We start from the raw sequence: 17810 nt of genomic DNA on the forward strand, positions 1-17810 counted from the left end.
TTAAGACACCATGACCTAGATTTTAAATAATATGCACATGGTAAACACAATGTAGATTTGAAGGGATCTGTGAGTTCAAAAATAAAAAAGCCAAACACAAACATAAACAAGTTAGATGGATTCCAATTTTTTCTTTTTCTTCTTCAGTTTCACCTCAGGTATTTGTCGGAACAAATTATCAAATGTGGGTTGTGAAGATGGAAGTTTATCTCGATTCCCATGATTTATAGGATGTTATGGAGAATGTATATGAAGTTCCTAAATTACCAGAAAATCCAACATTGACTCAACTCAAAGCTCGTAAAGAGAAGAGGCTGAGGAAATAGAATTCTAGATCGATTTTGTTCACTGCTGTCTCATCCATTATTTTTAACAGAATAATGACATTAAAAACTATCAAGGAGATTTGGGATTTTTTGAAGCACGGAAGCAAGAAAATCAAAGGGATGTAAGCAAGTATCAGAAAATTCTTGTTACTATTCCTGAGAAATTTGAAGTAACTATCAGTTCTCCTAAAAATGCAAGAGATCTGACAAACATTATCTAGGTAGAATTATTGAATACGCTACAGACTCAACAACTAAGAAAAAATATAATGAAAAGAAAAAATGTCTCGGATGGAAATCATTCAGCTTGTCCTCATTGTAAGAAGACAAACCATCCACAATACAAGTGTTGGTGGAGACCAGATGTTAAATGCAATCAATGTGACCAAATGGGTCATGTAGAAAGAGTGTGCAAAAGTCAACTTCAAGTCAAGGCTGCCATGATATCCAACAAGAAGAGGAATTATTTTTGCTCCATCAAAGCTTATGTCCATGCCACATAACCATGCCTAAAAAAATATGCTCCATAATCATGCATATGCCCATGTTAATAACAATAAAGTGTTTATGACCATGGATTATATCAAATCATATAATAAAATTTCAGCTGCTATAAATTCAAGGAGTTTTGAATTATTTGAATTTAAATTTGCCGATTAAATGGTTGAACGAGTCTAATACCAGTTTTTTTTTTTTTTTTGCTAATTTTTAGGAAGATATTTTAGGCTATTTTGTAGACAGATTTTTCTTTCAACTAGTTGTGTTTTAGCAGTAAAAGTAACTGCATATAACTCAGAATAAATTGAAACTTTTTCCTTCCATATTAAAAATACATATGCCCCTCAAATATATGTGCATATTATAATTATTTGTCTTATTTCTTTTATCTTTTACGCATAAAAAAACCCAACATACTCCTTTATGAAACAAGGATGAGAAGTTTCTTCTTAAAAAGCACTTCATTATTTGGAGTATTGAATGCATTGTATCTTTTTAACTATCGAAATGTACTTTTTCTTTTCCGAGAAAGCATCAGTTAACAAGACAAGAATTTTGCCTAATCATTACTTGTACAACTGCTACCTATCGAGACAACAGACTAGTATAGAATTTGTGTTGATAAACATGGTAGTTCTTTTTAAGAGGTTGGGATTTGAACCAAATACCTCCCACTTTGTGGCTAACAGAGGTTGGAAGTTGTGGCAGTTAGATGTTAAAAATGCCTTTTTATATGGAGAATTAGATCGTGATATTTTTATGCAACAACTTCATGGTTTTGTTTCAAAAGAGTTCCCTAATCATGTGTGTCGATTTAAGAAGGCGGTGTACGGTCTTAAGCAAGCTCCACGTGCTTGGTTTGGTAAGATTACTCAGTATCTTCATTTTTGTGGTTTTAAGTCTTCTAATGTTGATCCAAGTTTATTTATTAAGAAAACATCTACTATGTGCACTATGCTTCTACTATATGTGGATGATATGATTATAACAGGAGATGATAATGCTGAAATTAGCAATCTTAAAGATGCTTTATCAGTTCGTTTTGAAATGAAAAGTTTGGGTGAAGCTAATTGTTTTCTTGGTCTAGAAATTGAAAAATCTGGTGGATATTTTCTTTCTCAAAAAGGATATGCATCAAATTTACTACAACATTTTCATATGGGGGAGTCAAAAGCAATGTCTACTCCTATGGAACCTAGCCCCAAGTTGGTTAAATGTGATGGAAAGTTTTTGAAAAATGCAACAATTTTTCAACAGATTGTTGGTAGTTTGTTCTACTTAACTATCACAAGACCTGACATTGCATATTCAGTTGGGGTCATTTCTCAGTTTATGGATCAGCCATGTAAATGACACTTGGTGGCAGCAAAGAGGATTTTTCGTTATATGAATGGAACTCTAAGCTATGGATTAATGTAGAGGAGGAAAAAATCATTTTCTTTAAGTGGTTTTGTTGATGCAGACTGGGCTGGCGATGTAAATGATAGACATTCAACAACAGGTTTTTGTTTTACTACAGGTTCTGCTGCAATCTCTTGGTGTAGCAAGAAACAAGCCTCTGTGGCTCTTTCAACTTGTGAAGCTGAGTATGTAGCAGCTACTAAGGCTACTCAAGAATGCATGTGGCTTAAAAGACTCATTCAAGAGATGGTGTCTGAAATAAATCATCCAATTCCTATTCACTGTGATAATGAGAGTTGAATGAAGCTAGCTGAAAATCCTGTGTTTCACGACGCACAAAGCACATTGAAGTTCATTATCACTTTGTTCGAGAGAAGGTGCTGACCCGAGACATTGAGTTGCAGAAAATACCCACTTATGAACAAGTTGCTGATGTATTTACCAAGGCATCTGTCAAAGCCAAGTTTGAAGCATTTCGAAAAGCTCTTGGTGTAATTGACAGGAAGTTTGCACTAAGGGGTAGTGTCACAATTTAGTGCAAACTTATTGTTATTATTTTGAATTGGTCAGGTATGTTTTTCAATATTCTAGGAGTCAGTTAACAGATTCTCTATCCTTGATTCATGGATATAAAATAGGAGTCTTTATCTTATCTTTGTTAAATTAGTTGAGAAGTTTTAAGAACTTTCTCTCTCTAAATTCATTGTATTTTCATATTCAACATAAGATACAACACTTCAGTTCTCTGTGTAAATTTTGCTCTTCTTGATTGAATAATAATTCTGATTATTCTTGCAAACTCTTTTTTTTGCTTGAATTTGTGTTATGGTACACAAAACTTTTCTTGTTTTTCATATAGGGAGAAAAATCACAACCATCCATATAAGAAGAAATACAAGAAAAGACAAAAAAAAAAAACTTTAAATAAAAGAGAAATTATCAACCCTACTATAATAACAGATTGATCAAAAAAATATTCAAGAAGAAAAAAACCAAAACAAAATAAAAGAGGGCGGAAAAAACCTCAAAACTTGCATCAGAAGATAAAAAAAAATACCACTAGAGTTTTATCTCAAAGTCTGTTTTTTTTTTTTGTTTATAAAGGTATCTACCACCGGCAGCAATAGTTATTCCCTTTCGCAGATAGTTTGCACTTCTATGGATGAGACTGCTGGCCATAGAAATTTTTTCCATTCCCAAAAATGAGATCGAACGCTGGACATTTGATTAAGGGAGAAAAAGCTTTACTATTCTCAAATGTTTGTGCTTTTATCTGAGTCTGTTCTGGACGTTCCTAGAGTGTTCGTTGATTGTTTTCCTACTTTGCACGATGTTGATGTTTCTGACCACCTTCTACTATTTTTTTTCCTTCAATGGTAGATTAAAGCAATGTCCATCCCATTTCACAAAGTCTCTAGCCCATCTCAAAAGGTTTGGAAATGACCAAGTCGCGGAATAATGAGCTCTTTTGATGGGTCTTTGCTTCAATAGTTAGCAACCATGACATCGACTGTTGCAACAATATTGTGGTGTTGTACTTTAATTGCATTTTTTTTAATCTTTCCACCCATTCTCAAAGGGTTTCAGTACGATCTTTGACCAAATAGTTGAGTACGTGCATGATTTTGTGCTCTGGTATTGAGGTTATGAAATGTTGGACAAAGTTAGTCACGATTTGGTTGAAGCTCCGGATTTATCCTATATGGAGTTGTTTGTACCAATAAGTGGCTACTTCCTTTAATTTGGTGGGAAATAATCTGCATGTAACTTCATCTGTGGTTGTGGTAGTTTCTTATAACCTTCGAAAATTCTTGAAGTGGACTATGGAATCCCCTAATCCATTATACTCGTTGGCTTTTTTGTTTCTTTTTATTGGTACTATTTCTAACAATTTTAAATACTTGTTTGTTTGTAGTTTTTTAAATCTTATTTAAAGATTTTATATTTTCTTTCTTTTTGAATTTATACATGTTGCTTCTACATAATTCAATATATGTGAATTAGATTTCACTCAATGTATCAAAAATTCCAAGATTTTTTTATAATATAAAATCTCATAGGAAAACAATTATGAAAGATAATAATTTATGCAATTTATGTACATATATATTGTATTTGAAATCGTTTATTTATATTGTTACTGTTGATTTTTTTTTTTAATTTAATTGTCTCTATTAGTAGAAAATCCTAAAATCCTTCTCTTTTTGAACAGTGAGGATTTCGCACGAAGTTGGGTCAAGTGATGAATCAGAATCCCTCATATTTAGGCTTTGAAAATATGATTTAAGGTATAAATAAGACCCTTTCTCAATTTGGCAACGAAATGTTGATTTTTGGATGAATTATTGTAAAAAACACTTGAATTACAGTTGCTTAGAGTATGAATTTGGAGTAAGCAAGTTATTTCTTTCTTCCTTGCCGGTGAACCATCAGTAATTAGGATCCCACTCAGATTTTGAGCTATTCTACTCCTACATGTTTGGGAGGATGTGGTATCCTCCCTTCTTGTTTCTTTGACGGTAATTTATTAATTTTCACATCCCTCAACTAGGAAGTAGAAACAATCGACCATAGACGACCATTTTTGTCACACTGTGGACGAAGCCTACCTCGACAGGCTTTCACCCGCGGGAGGTCCGTCATGACTACTACAGTACTGTTTGGACTCGAGATCCACTAGAGAAAACGACTAGCCCGGCAGGGCTGGTGTCAGAGAAAGAGTCGCCACCCGGATTTTAGGTCCGAGAATGTTATTGAGATTCCTTACGGGAAGCAAGTGGGTTCGGGAAGTTATGTACGCTTGGGGAATGTTAATATCTCCTCGAAAGGAAATATTAAGCACCCCCAAAATCGCCCGGTGAACTCACCGGCCTCCTACTTAGCATTTCTAAATACAATCAGGCTATTAATAACTCTTTTAAGTTTTTTAAATTCGCTTTGAATATGATTTGTTTGGAAAAATTCATTTTTTACATATCATATTGCACATTTGTATAAAAAAAATAAACAACAAAATATTACAATCCCAAAAGCAATGAAATATGTACAAAATTAAATACAATTACATCTGGGCATTGCCAGGTCTTCAATCGGCACAAAATAATATTCTCACACACTCATATCAGCCAAAATAAAAGGTTAGAAGCAAATAACATAGCTATACAATTAGTTGTGGTGTAAAAATGGACAAAGGACTAAACTGAATAAACTTACAAAGTTTATTTAGGGACCTAATTAAAAGAAAGAGGAAAACTTGAAATTAAGGACCAAAGTGAATAAAATGTAAAGTTTCAAAATAGAGATTAGAATGAATAAAATGAAAAGTTCTAAATTAGAGACTAAAATGAATAAAACAAGAAATTTTAAATTAGGAACTAAAATGAATAAAATAAAAAGTTATTAGGTTAAGAGTTAAAATGAATAAAAATAAAGTTATTAGATTATGAATTAAAAGAGAATAGAAACAAAGTTATTGGGTTAGAAATTAAAAATAAATAGAAAAAAAGTTTCATTATAACTATCCCAAATCATTGTTATAAACAAAAATGACTAATTAGATTAATAATATTAATTTGTAATATTATTAATATCAGATTCAAAAATAAAGGTATAAAAAAGAACAAATTAATTGAAATAAATAAAAAGCCTCAAAACAAATGATTTAACTGGTAAATCATTACTTTAGGGTTAAATTAAATCAATGTAAGGATCAAATATATACAGAAAATATATTTGATAGCCTACTGATAATAAAAATCAACAATAAAAAATAAAACAAGGAAAGAGATGAACAACTGGTATTTTACAGTACCAAATATTAAATAATAGACATGATTTATCCCTCAGAAACCTTTAACTAGATTGTGTGATGATTGAAAAAATCACAAATAATTGAACATGGGTGATGAACGCAGAAAAACTAGAATTTATTCGGAGTTATTTGGTAGAATTTCGGCTATCTATAAGTGTATTTTCCTCCTATTTTCGTCATGCTTTGGCTGCCTAAAGACCTGCTATTTATAGAGCTTAATTAGAGTTTAGGGTTCACCCCGATTCACTTGAAAACTTCAACTAGTCACATATTCTTCGTTAGACCTCTGAATTGAGTCCGGAAAAGTGTGTTATGACACTCTCAGGAGAAACACTGAAATGCCCCAAAATATATGACAAAACTTGCTGAATCTTTCTCAAAACTTGCCCCTCTCTTCGTTTTTTTTTTCTTTTCTTTTAGAGAGGAGGAAAAAAAACCAGTTAAACAAAAAAAAATGCTATTTGAAATAAATAAAACAAAAAATGGAAAAGTATAAAAGTAAATATTGTGGTTATACCTGTTTTCGAACTACACCCATGTGGTTTAAAAGGTTGCAAAATGGTAACTTGAGGTTCATTCTGTTAGCAAACACATATCAAATTGACTAACACTGTTAAAAGTCAAAGAAAAAATAGTTAATTTAGTCTTTATATTTATTTATTTTATAAATTAACAACCCTTATTATCTAATTATCACAAACAAACCCCAAAATAAAAAATAAAAATCAAATATACCCTCTTCTCCATCTCTCTTTAATTTTTTATTTTTCTTCTTCTCTTCTCTCTCCTCTTTGTTAGTTTCTTTTTCTAACATCTCTCCTTAAAGACAACTGAATATGATGATCCTATTTATGTTAAATTGAATCCCATATGTTAAATTGAGGTAATTTATTAGCTTTTTCAACTTCAATATAGTACAATGAAGTTAACAATGGCAGAGGTAACTTCATTTCCCAGATACATACATACTCTCATTTCTCTCTTTCCTTGTTATCAATTATTTTTTCTTAGGATAAGATACCAAAATAGGTCTAATGTTTTTGGGAAGTACCAATTTAGGCTCAACGTTCAAAATAGCACCAATATAGGCTTAACGTTTACAATATAATATCAATTTAGGCTTAACGTTTACAATATAGCATCAATTTAGGCCTTACGTACAAAATAACACCAATATAGAGTTAACGTTTACAAAATAATACGAATTTAAGCTTAACGTTTACAAAATATATCCAATTTAAGCTAAACGTCACAATTAAATTAACCATGTTATATTCTTTTCCTATTAACTTTATATATTATCTTTTTATTTAGTTCTATTTGTTTTTCATCAAGCATTCCATGACTCTTAAATTCTATGGCTCATGTAATATGCAAACTAAAAGTAATTGAATATCCACAATATTTCGAACACTGGCATGTATCAATATTATTTTAACTAGTGTTCGAAATATTGTGGATATTCAATTACTTTTAGTTTGCATATATTACATGAGCCATAGAATTTAGGAGTCATGGAATGGTTGATGAAAAACAAATATAAAATCTTAATAGGCAAGAATACTAATTAATTGTATTATAATAAATAAAAAATAGAACTAAATAAAAAGATAACATATAAAGTTAATAGGAAAATAATATAATATGGTTAATTTAATTGTGACGTTTAGCTTAAATTTGATATATTTTGTAAACGTTAAGCTTAAATTCGTATTATTTTGTAAACGTTAAGTCCATATTTGTGCTATTTTATACGTGAGACCTAAATTGATGTTAAATTGTAAACATTAAGCCTAAATTGATATTATGTTGTAAACGTTAAACCTATATTTATGCTATTTTGAACATTGAACCTAAATTGTTACTTCCCAAAAAACCTTAAGACCTATTTTGGTACCTTTATCCTTTTTTTTCTTTGATTTTGCTTGTCTCCATTAACGATATCTTTTGATGAATTTGATTTATGGCTAATTTGACACCAAATGATATCACTTTATGATTTGTGTTTCTGATTGTTTCCTTAGGAACCAGATTATGCTTCATTTTCAGATCCTAATCATTCTCAAAATACAAAATTCAAATAACAAGAAACATTTCATTTACATTTGATTCAATCAAGCGTCCATAAGAGTACATGAATATCACTTCTAGGTCATGAAAATCAAATATGTACATGAATATCAATTATCTTGCCGAACTTCACCAGATATCTCATGCAGCTCGTCTTCAGTTTCGGTAACTGATACAAGGATGCACTTTGTAGCCTCTGAATGAAGCACATTCTTTGTATCAATATCCTCCAAAAGACTCTAATGACATGCCTCCTTCAAGTCATCGATATCGTACTTATCAGCTGCCCCGAGAAGTGCGCGACGGTGGGTCAGAAAATCCTCATGTTGGATGCTTCCATACATGTAATTCCGAAATGTGTGACAGGCTTCAATTGACATATCAGGTATATTTATGGTAGACAGTTCTTTTTCTTTCAAGTCATGAGCAAACATGCTGCGGAAAACAGGTGATCTTGCAGCAAGAACAGCGCGATGGGCTCAGATGCTTCCATTGGAAGCATTGATCGTAATGTCTGTATGGATGCTTTCTGATAACATTCGACTAAAGGATGAAAGAGCTGTAGCATTTGATCACTTTTTCGCAACTCCTTCAGCCCAGATGGAGCAAGGTTCTCCGCCCTGTATATATTTAGAATGGAATCCCATATGTTAAATTGGAACAGTTCTTTGCCTCAATTTAACATATGGGATTCAATTTGACATAAATAGGAGCATCATACAGATTTTGGAGAGAGAAATTAACAAAGAGGAGAGGGAAGAGAAGAAGAAAAATAAGAAATTAAAAAGAGATAGAGAAGAGGGTATATTTGATTTTTATTTTTTATTTTGGGATTTGTTTGTGATAATTAAATAATAAAAGAATTAATTCGTAAAATAAATAAATATAAAGACTAAATTAACTCTTTTCCCTCTGACTTTTAACACCGTTAGTCAATTTGGTATGAATTTGCTAACGGAATGAACCTCAAAGTACCATTTTGCAAACTTTTAAACCACATAGATGTTGTTCGAAAACAAGTGTTTTGTACTTTTCCCAACAAAAAAGTAGTATAAAATGATATTCAGTATAATACTAATTAAAAACCTGACATTTTGGATAGATTGCCGAAAATAATAACAAATAATACTACTAAGAAACTAGGCAATTATTAAACCACACTCTTCAAAGGGCATAAGAAAAAGAAATTAATAAAATTTATTATGTTTATATGATTAGTATCATATAAAAAAAACATTATGTATTTCTGCTTTGCAATGAAGTGAACAACAAATTCGTTTTTATGAGTTAGGAAACGTGTTAAAGAGTATTTGTGACTTCTTTTTAATATGGAAAAAACATTCTAGTTCACACTGGACTCATTATAAAGGGAGATGCTTGAACCATTTATTCCCCTTGGATTTTCTGCAACTGCCTCTGGCTCTAGCTCAACAAAACATGAATAGAACTAGGACTGGCTTCAGGAATAGCATTGCTCTCCGTTCTCTGCATGCATCTCCGAGCCCTCCATTAATGGCCGGTCCTATAGTCTGAGAAGTATCTACATGAGAAACAACAACAAGGCCTGCCTTTTTGCATTACATTGCCTCGAATAGGACCCGATGCTCCAGAAGATGTGATAGAACATCCCTCATCTTATCAACTGAGACAGGTTTCATTATTACACCATCCATGCCCACCCTCATGCAATTTTCCTTTGTCACTTTGTTCGTGTTTCCAGTGAGAGCAACGATTAATGGCCTCTCGTGCCGTTTGGTGAACTTTTTATGTATGCTCAAAGCTCCTTCGAAACCATCAGGCATGCAAACATCTATGAATACCACCTTGTAGTCTTGAGTAACTACTCGTAAACACTCATCGGTTGAACCTACAGTCGTCACATCACAACCCAAGTGTACAAGAAGCCCTCTGGTCACCATCCTGCTAACCCTGTAAAACCAATGTTTCGTTAAATTTACTTCAATAACATTTTGCTCAAATTCAGGCATAAAGCTCAAATGTCTTGGACGGATGCATGCCTATAGAAGTTCATTCTGACGCATATTAAGAGGTTGGGATTTGAACCAAATACCTCCCACTTCCACTTTGTGGAGATCTGCCAATTCAGCTATATATCCAATTGGTATGACTAGTAATGAATTTGTAAACTTAATAATACAAATATTTCTTAAATATGTAATCAAATTCGTATTTTTATCCTTTATTCAGACCCCTCAAGAAGCATACCAACAATGGCCAAGTAATAAAACCAAATCTATAGAATGAATTGCTTTTGGAGGAGATGTTGGATGTTCAGTTATCAAAACAAACAAAGAGAACTTAAATATACTAATAATATGGGCTAAAGATGACATGTTAAAGGACAACATTTTAACTGATATTAAATTGCTCATGAGATATAGCCCACATAAAATGTCATGATAATTCATTGGTGTACTAAAAAATCTCAACAACAAGAACGATCTTGACATTCTTTCCAAACTCCAATGAAGTGTACTGGATCTCATTTCTAATGTCTCCAGGCTTATAAATTGCATAGTTGTTTAAAAAAGAAGGAGAGAGAGAAGAGGAAGCCCACAAGCCAACAATCAACAAACTCCCCATGAAAAGATGATAAAGTGATACTTACCCATTATCATCCATCACAAGAACTTTAAGCCCAGAAAAAGTTGTCAGCCCATGATTTGCTGGAACCTTTGGTATCAAAGCAAGCTTACATTCATTTGAACGCTCAATAACTCCAAGTTTTATGACAAAGATAGCTGTGCATCCCTTGCCAAGACCGTCACTTTCAACCCAAATGTGTCCACCCATAAGATTTACAAACCTACAAGCATGCAAATGGAAAAACAAATATCATGCTGCTTCTCATCACACTCCTGGTCTCCTGCAAATCTTACAAGCAGAGCGAGAGGAGGGGTTGGGGAATAGAAGTATCGAAGTTAATACAAAACTGCTTCAATTCCCCAATATCTAAATCATGTTGTCTACAATTGAAAGAAGATAAAAAAGAAGACAAAGTACCTCTTACAGATTGCAAGACCAAGTCCACTGCCATTGGCATTCCGGGCTGCCACAGATTGACTTTGTGCAAATTTAGTGAATAGTTTTGGAATTTCTTGGGGGTTTATTCCTAGCCCCTCATCTTTTACCTATGGCGAAAAAAAAAGTCAAACATGTCAACTTTTAGGACTGAAAACTGAGAATCTCATGGCAAGTATTATGCCTATCAAATTTACCTACCTGTACACGTAAATAGAACTGGTTATCACTTGACACAGGAAAAAAATCAGGAATTCGAAGATCTCTTAAAGCTTCTGGTTTAGCAACAGAGACAATAACTGAGATCGTGCCTTCCTTTGAGAACTTCACAGCATTACCAACAACATTTAAAATAGTCTGCATTAGGCGTTTTTCATCACCCATGGCATATTCTGGCAAATCTGAAGCCAAATTTAATGTAATGCGTAATCTTTTGACAGATGCAATAGGCTTGATCAAGTTAAGAACCTGCAATGGGAAAAGCAACAAATTTATCAGTAAACACCATAGTTGTTAAATCGAGATACGACTCGTGACTCAAAATCTCATTTTGTCTCGAATCGTAAGATACGGATCAATTTTAAAATATTATAAAAAAAATAAAATATTAACCATATTTAACTTTAAATATGAGTCTAAAAATGAAATTTTAATATCCAAATAGAAATTATATTAAGCAATTGATATATTTAATTTGTGTAATGTAATGTAAGAGAGCAGGAGGATTTTTGGTAATGGAAAATCAAAAGAAAATAGAGAGACAGAAAGTAAAAAATTGAAAGAATAGAGAGGAGAAGAAGACATTGTTATTACAAATAAATAGAAGAGAAGTTTTGAAATATATAATCTTTTCATAGAAGTTGAAGAGTATCTTTCAATTTCATAACTTCAAAATGAAGAGTTATAATTATTTCCTTCTTTTTTTTTATGTTTAACATACAGGTACAACACAAATAACATAAAGGTAAAGCACAAATAAATTCCACTGAATAAATGATATTAATGCACAGCACAAATGAATTTCATAGAAGAGAAGACTAAATAAATGATATTAATGCACAACACAAATGAATTTCATAGAAGAGAAGTTATATAGGCATAGAAGGTACAACACAACATTAATATCATCATTTATTCCACTAAAACGATTCCTTATCTGAAACGATTCCTTATCTGTAAGTTTAAATATATTTTTTTTTCAAGGAGTGCCATGACTCGACCGGCCGAGTCATGGCCGATTCAGGAAGGTTTAGAGTCAGACCATAGAGTCAACTCGAAATCCTCCTGAATCGTATCGACTCGTACGAGTCTAATAACTATGGTAAACACAAACCAGATTCTTGAACATTTTATATATCTAAGGCCCTAAAAGAAATTTAAGTATTTTATCAGGATCATATAACCCTACCTCCTTGAATACAGCATGAACATTGAAATTTCCCATGTCAAGCTGAAGGCTTCCATCTTCAAGTCTTGAAAGATCTAATACATCATTTATCAGAGTAGCCAAAAGATTACTACTCTTAAGGATTGTCTCAACCATCAAGCGTTGTTCAGGTGTCAGCTCAGTTTCTTGAAGCAACGAAGAAAGGGCAATAATTGCATGCATGGGAGTTCTCATCTCATGATTCATGACAGCCAAGAAATCATTGCGAGCACGAATAGCTGTTTCTGCTTCTCTCCTTGCATGATCAAGAGCTACATTTTGCTCCATTAGAAGATCTCTTGCGCGCATTGACTCTTCCAATATAGCAGCATGAGAAAGGGCAACAGCTACCTGATTCAAAAATAAAATATCACAAATAAGCAACAGAAATAACGTTTTGCTTCTTTACAATGTACATTATTTTTTCCCTTCTAGTTTGGAAGACCCCATGTAACCTGTGAATGACTTCATAGGAGGAATCAACAAAACATGGAGATAAGATTCATAGCTTTCCAAATTCCTGTCTAAGTTCATTATGCAATAGGAAGTGATGAAGGATAAGAATTGATCAATTGACCATCGTTGAATTTTCTCTTTAGCTTTTTCTTCCTCTTGTCCTTTCCGTTATTCTCTTCCCTAATTTCCTCTTCCCAATAATACCTTTTTGAATTATTTTCCTGATCTTCGTGGTTTAAATTTTTCACTTCTTTCTGTTCTTCCCACTAACCTAATTCCCCATTTTTATCCTCCTATGACTACTGATCCTACTATGTTCTCTTCTATTTCTTTACAGTGTTCTTCTATTTGCTCTATATCATCAGATAAATAAATAGGCTCACCACGTAAGCAGCAAATCATTTATAGCACACAGCAAGCACATAGACCATTGATTGTGCTGATATCATAAATTATTTATTAAAGATGTCATGAAAGCAGCAACTAAACTAGCCTGACAAGGAAAAAATATATACTAAGCGTGAAAAGAAATACCAAATACCATAGTTATTAAAGGCGCATGGCGCACTAAGGCGCTAGGGGTCCTGGAGCCTTGGCGCATGGCACACGGCGATGGCGCGTGCCATAGCGAGACAAGGCGCACTTACAAAAACGAAAATTATAAGACTATAAAACTAATATAAAAAATGCAATGAATACTAAATCATGACAATATTAAGCGTAACTAAGTTTTAAAATGCAAAATAAACCCCATGTTAGAAAACTAAAGTTGAATACTAAATCCTAAGTTCTACTCCTCATCAAAACTCTCCAAATTAATCACTCATGTTGAATTTGAATTCCCTTGGCTGTGTTTCTGTTTGAATTCGTTTTCTGTGTTTTGTTCTACTAAATTTCTTCCTCTTATAATAAGATTTTGTGGTTGCCTCTTCTAATTAATTCAAATGTATAATCTCTCTCTTCCTTTTTAATATTTTTTTTTTCTCATTTTGGACCCTTCAGAACAATTGGCTGTCAAAAAACCCATAAAACTGCCCCTAACTCACCAAGGCGCGCCTTTGGCAACTGCCCTTGGCGCAAAATGGCGGGCCATGGCAGTTGCGCCACGCCATGGGGGTGTCATGGCACTAAGGCCTGCGCCTGGTGCGCCATAGGCGCGCCTTTAATAACTATGCCAAATACAATATGCAGGTAAAGACAACATAATAAATAAAGCACTTAAAACCTGATCAGCGACTACTTCAACAAGCTCCAACTCATAAGCATGCCACTGTCTTGCACTATCTGAGGGAAGCATTAGAACCATCAAAGCATAACGTTTTGTAGAGAGCTCAGGCCAATCGTTAATTTGAAAACTAGAGAGATGAAGAAGTGGCACACGAACAGCAACCACCTCTCCAGGCATGTGTTTTCCTGCAAAAGGCCGTATTCTTGCAACTGGAGAATTAGGTGAAATTTTTATAGCTCGGTTACTATGGAATACTTGATTTATCACAGGAAGCTGAATAGGAACAGTATAACCAACAGGATTCTGCTGACGAAGTGTGTACGAAAGCTGAAGCTCTAAACCAGTGCGGGTGGGCATCCACAATGCACACTCTTCCAATGCCAATGTCCTTCCAAGTTCAACAAGAGTAGTCTTCAGTATAGTATGTCTATCAAGCGTGCTTCTGATCTCATGAGTGAGCATTCTGACATGCCGACCTGTTTCTTCCTGGGTACGGATCAGACCCATCTCTCTATCAAGCTCTGCAGCCTTGTTTTTCAAAAATAGTTCTCTAGTTTTCACACTCAAAAGATCAGGAATTATGTGAACCAGCATAAGAGCAGTTGCGCAAGACACCACAGCAGTTAAAACTTTGGCTATGGTCATTACAATTGCCACAGTTCTTGTATGGATGGTAAAAGTCCACAAGTTAATAAGATGGGTTGCCCCACATAGAACTATAAAAGCACCAAATTGCACAAGGACCCATCGATATGGAAAAACAGCAGATTTCTTAACAAAGTAGATGAGCTCCAGAGGAATGGAAAAATAAGCTAGGGCAATGAAGAAATCTGAAATATATTGATATTTCATCAACAATTCCTCCGCTGACCATTGTGGCTCAATACAGTTGCAAGTCTCCATTTTGCCTTCAAACAGAATGTCTCTGTCAATACGATACTTCCTAGTCACATTCCTGCAACACAAAATCCGCAATCAAATACATATAAAAGTTAAACCTGAATACCTAGCTGAAGCAAAGCTAATAAAACCAGCTGCAACTTCAAAGTTGCATCAGCAAAAGGGAATTGGAAAACAAAATACAGTAATAGGACAGCAAAGATCAAGATATGTGCACTGTGTTTGTCAAAACTAGAAAAGCACAAATTATGACAATATATGCAACAAGTTGTTTGAAGGTGAAGGAAGTAGCAGCAGAAGCAAGCAGCTCTAATTCATTTACGCAAGTGCAAACAATTTCTCATTATGCAACATATTCTGAACAAAAGATAATAAAATCAAACAGAGCAATTGAACTAATTTAGAGGATAAGAAAGGAACAAAAACTATAGCTCGATGGGTATTGCTTTTCTTTAGTGAGAAGGTGAAATATAGTGTACCTGAACAATCTTCGTGAAAATCTGAAATGCTGTTGAAGAAGATTTGGGGTTTGGATTTAGGGTTTCAGATGGGAGAAAAGGAGACAAAAAGACGGAGGTGAATGAAGAAAGATGAAATGGGGGGCGTTGTTGATGATTGATTTTCTTGCTCTTCCTCTTTCTTAAGACTTTGCACTGTTATTTTTTTTAATTTTATATGTTCGCTTATGGTACGGCGTCGTTTCTCAGATAAGAACATTTGACTACTTTGACCAAGGTTGCTGTCCAAAGAAAGCTATTCCCATTTTCCATTTTTTGATAGAAATTCCCATTTTCAATTTATGGTTCATTGATGATGGACTGTATAATAGTGGAAAGCATTTTTCTTATAATTAGAAAAAAGTTAATTGATAAATAATGGGAAAAATATAATCCATAAGGGGAAAAAAGTAATTGATAAATAATGAGAAAAATAATCAGATCCCATAAAGAATATCATAAATCTTATATAGAGCATAATGGGCATTATAATATCCACACAATAAAAAAAACATGAAAAAAATAATTACCAAAACGATCTAAAGTATTGTATGAATTATTGAAATAAGAGAACATGAATAAAAGAAAAATAAATCACTGTGAATTTGAAATTTGATTGATGAAAGATAATGATTAGGGTTTTTTAGAGCATGTTGATTTCATTTTTAGTTTATAAATTCAAATTTTTATAAAAAAAAAGTTCATAAATTCAAATGAACTATAATAACCTAAATAGTAATTAATATTTTTGAAAACTCTATAATTTATTACCATCTATAAAAAAAACTATATGTGGTAAATCAGTTGGCACCGCATACTGAGTTCGTGGAAAGAAATTTCATAGTCCATTCTCATATAATATATAATTAAACCATAATCAGGATTATCTCGATGAAGATAAATATCTTTTAAACAAAAAGAATGTCATCTATAAAAACCGAGAAATTCTATAATAATACATATGTCACTTGTGTAACGTTAATTTTTTTTCATGAAGTGATATGCATCTCTTTTTTTAAAGGATAAGTTGTAAAAATACTCTAACGTTTACGACTAAGGTCTAAAATGGTGCAATTTTACCACTAACGTTGGTAACTAAGGACAATTTTACCCTTAATGTTGACAAGTTGAGTCAATTTAAGAAATAATTCATCAAACTGTCTTCTCGGTCATAAATCTTGTCAGATACTTTTCACATATGCGTCATTTTATCACTTCACATATGCGTCATTTTATCACTCATTAATAACATATCACAAACATATGATTAAATGTGAAAAAAATTTTAAAAAATATATTGTATTTTGTACGAATTGGATAAAAAATTCAAATATTTCATCGAATTTGAAAATATTAATCTTCAATTCTATTATTAAATCACAAAAAAATATTAAATCTTTTTTTAGAATCAACAGACGTACATACAATTGGTGCAGAATAAAGAACAAAATATAGCAAAACTCTAGAAAGACAAATTATGTTGTAGTAATTCAAAGCTTGAATGTTGATATGTCTTTTCGGCAAGTTTTTCAACAATATTAATTTAGTTTACAATTCTCAACTACTTCACTGTCACTCTATTATCTGTATAACCTCTTTTTATCTATTTAGAGTGTTCATTTATCTTCCTCACCTGCATTTATCACTTGGTCGGCATATTTTTTGGGTGCCAAAGTATGTTTTCCTTTTTTCTCTTTGTTTTTTTCCATTAAATGGTGAATAGAAAGGATAACTTTGTATTTTAGGGTTTCAAATTTGTTCAAGAATTTGTTTATGGAAAAAATGTGAGTGAGATATGGAATAACATTTACTAAGAATGAGAAACTAAATTAGGCTTTTTCTCGATCTTGAATGACATGTCTACGGGTCTGGATATCCACACAGGCCCGTGTTTTTTGGATCGAATTCGGACAATGAAAATTGATCGTAGATCCAAGCCTGCTCAATTCCGCTTATTTTTTGAGCGGGTTTGAGATTGATAAAAATAGCACGTATTGATCCAGCCTGGTAATATTAATTATTAATTTATATATTTATATATTTAATATTTAATTTTAAGTATAAATTTTATTTTTTATAATTAAAATTTAATATATATTTTTAGATTGGTTTATATGGGTTGGATATGGGATTTGATTTTTAAACCCAAGCACGT

General features: G+C 32.8%; 1 protein-coding gene and 1 pseudogene across 1 annotated transcript; both read right to left on the reverse strand.

Moving 5' to 3' along the window:
• Window positions 1-8188: 8188 nt before the first annotated feature.
• On the reverse strand, window positions 8189-9158 carry LOC136219523 (BTB/POZ domain-containing protein At1g55760-like; annotated as a pseudogene).
• A 118-nt stretch (window positions 9159-9276) lies between these two features.
• On the reverse strand, window positions 9277-15806 carry LOC136219522 (ethylene receptor). The gene is made up of 7 exons (XM_066006953.1): window positions 15638-15806; window positions 14256-15213; window positions 12557-12925; window positions 11350-11616; window positions 11131-11258; window positions 10736-10933; window positions 9277-10035 (listed from the first exon to the last, which is right to left on the reverse strand). The coding sequence occupies exons 2-7, from the start codon at window positions 15159-15161 to the stop codon at window positions 9684-9686; spliced, it is 2220 nt and encodes a 739-aa protein (XP_065863025.1). The 5' UTR covers window positions 15162-15213; window positions 15638-15806; the 3' UTR covers window positions 9277-9683.
• Window positions 15807-17810: the final 2004 nt, after the last annotated feature.

The sequence above is a fragment of the Euphorbia lathyris genome, chromosome 2, assembly GCF_963576675.1.
Source record: "Euphorbia lathyris chromosome 2, ddEupLath1.1, whole genome shotgun sequence".
NCBI classification, from domain to species: domain Eukaryota; kingdom Viridiplantae; phylum Streptophyta; class Magnoliopsida; order Malpighiales; family Euphorbiaceae; genus Euphorbia; species Euphorbia lathyris.

Coding starts and splice junctions, on each gene's coding strand:
- LOC136219522 (XM_066006953.1), bottom strand. CDS start 15,161: ATGGAGACTTGCAACTGTATTGAGCCACAATGGTCAGCGGAGGAATTG. Junction 12,926..14,255: donor TTGAAGTAGTCGCTGATCAG/GTTTTAAGTGCT, acceptor TTTTTGAATCAG/GTAGCTGTTGCCCTTTCTCA. Junction 10,934..11,130: donor GGTCTTGCAATCTGTAAGAG/GTACTTTGTCTT, acceptor GCATGCTTGTAG/GTTTGTAAATCTTATGGGTG.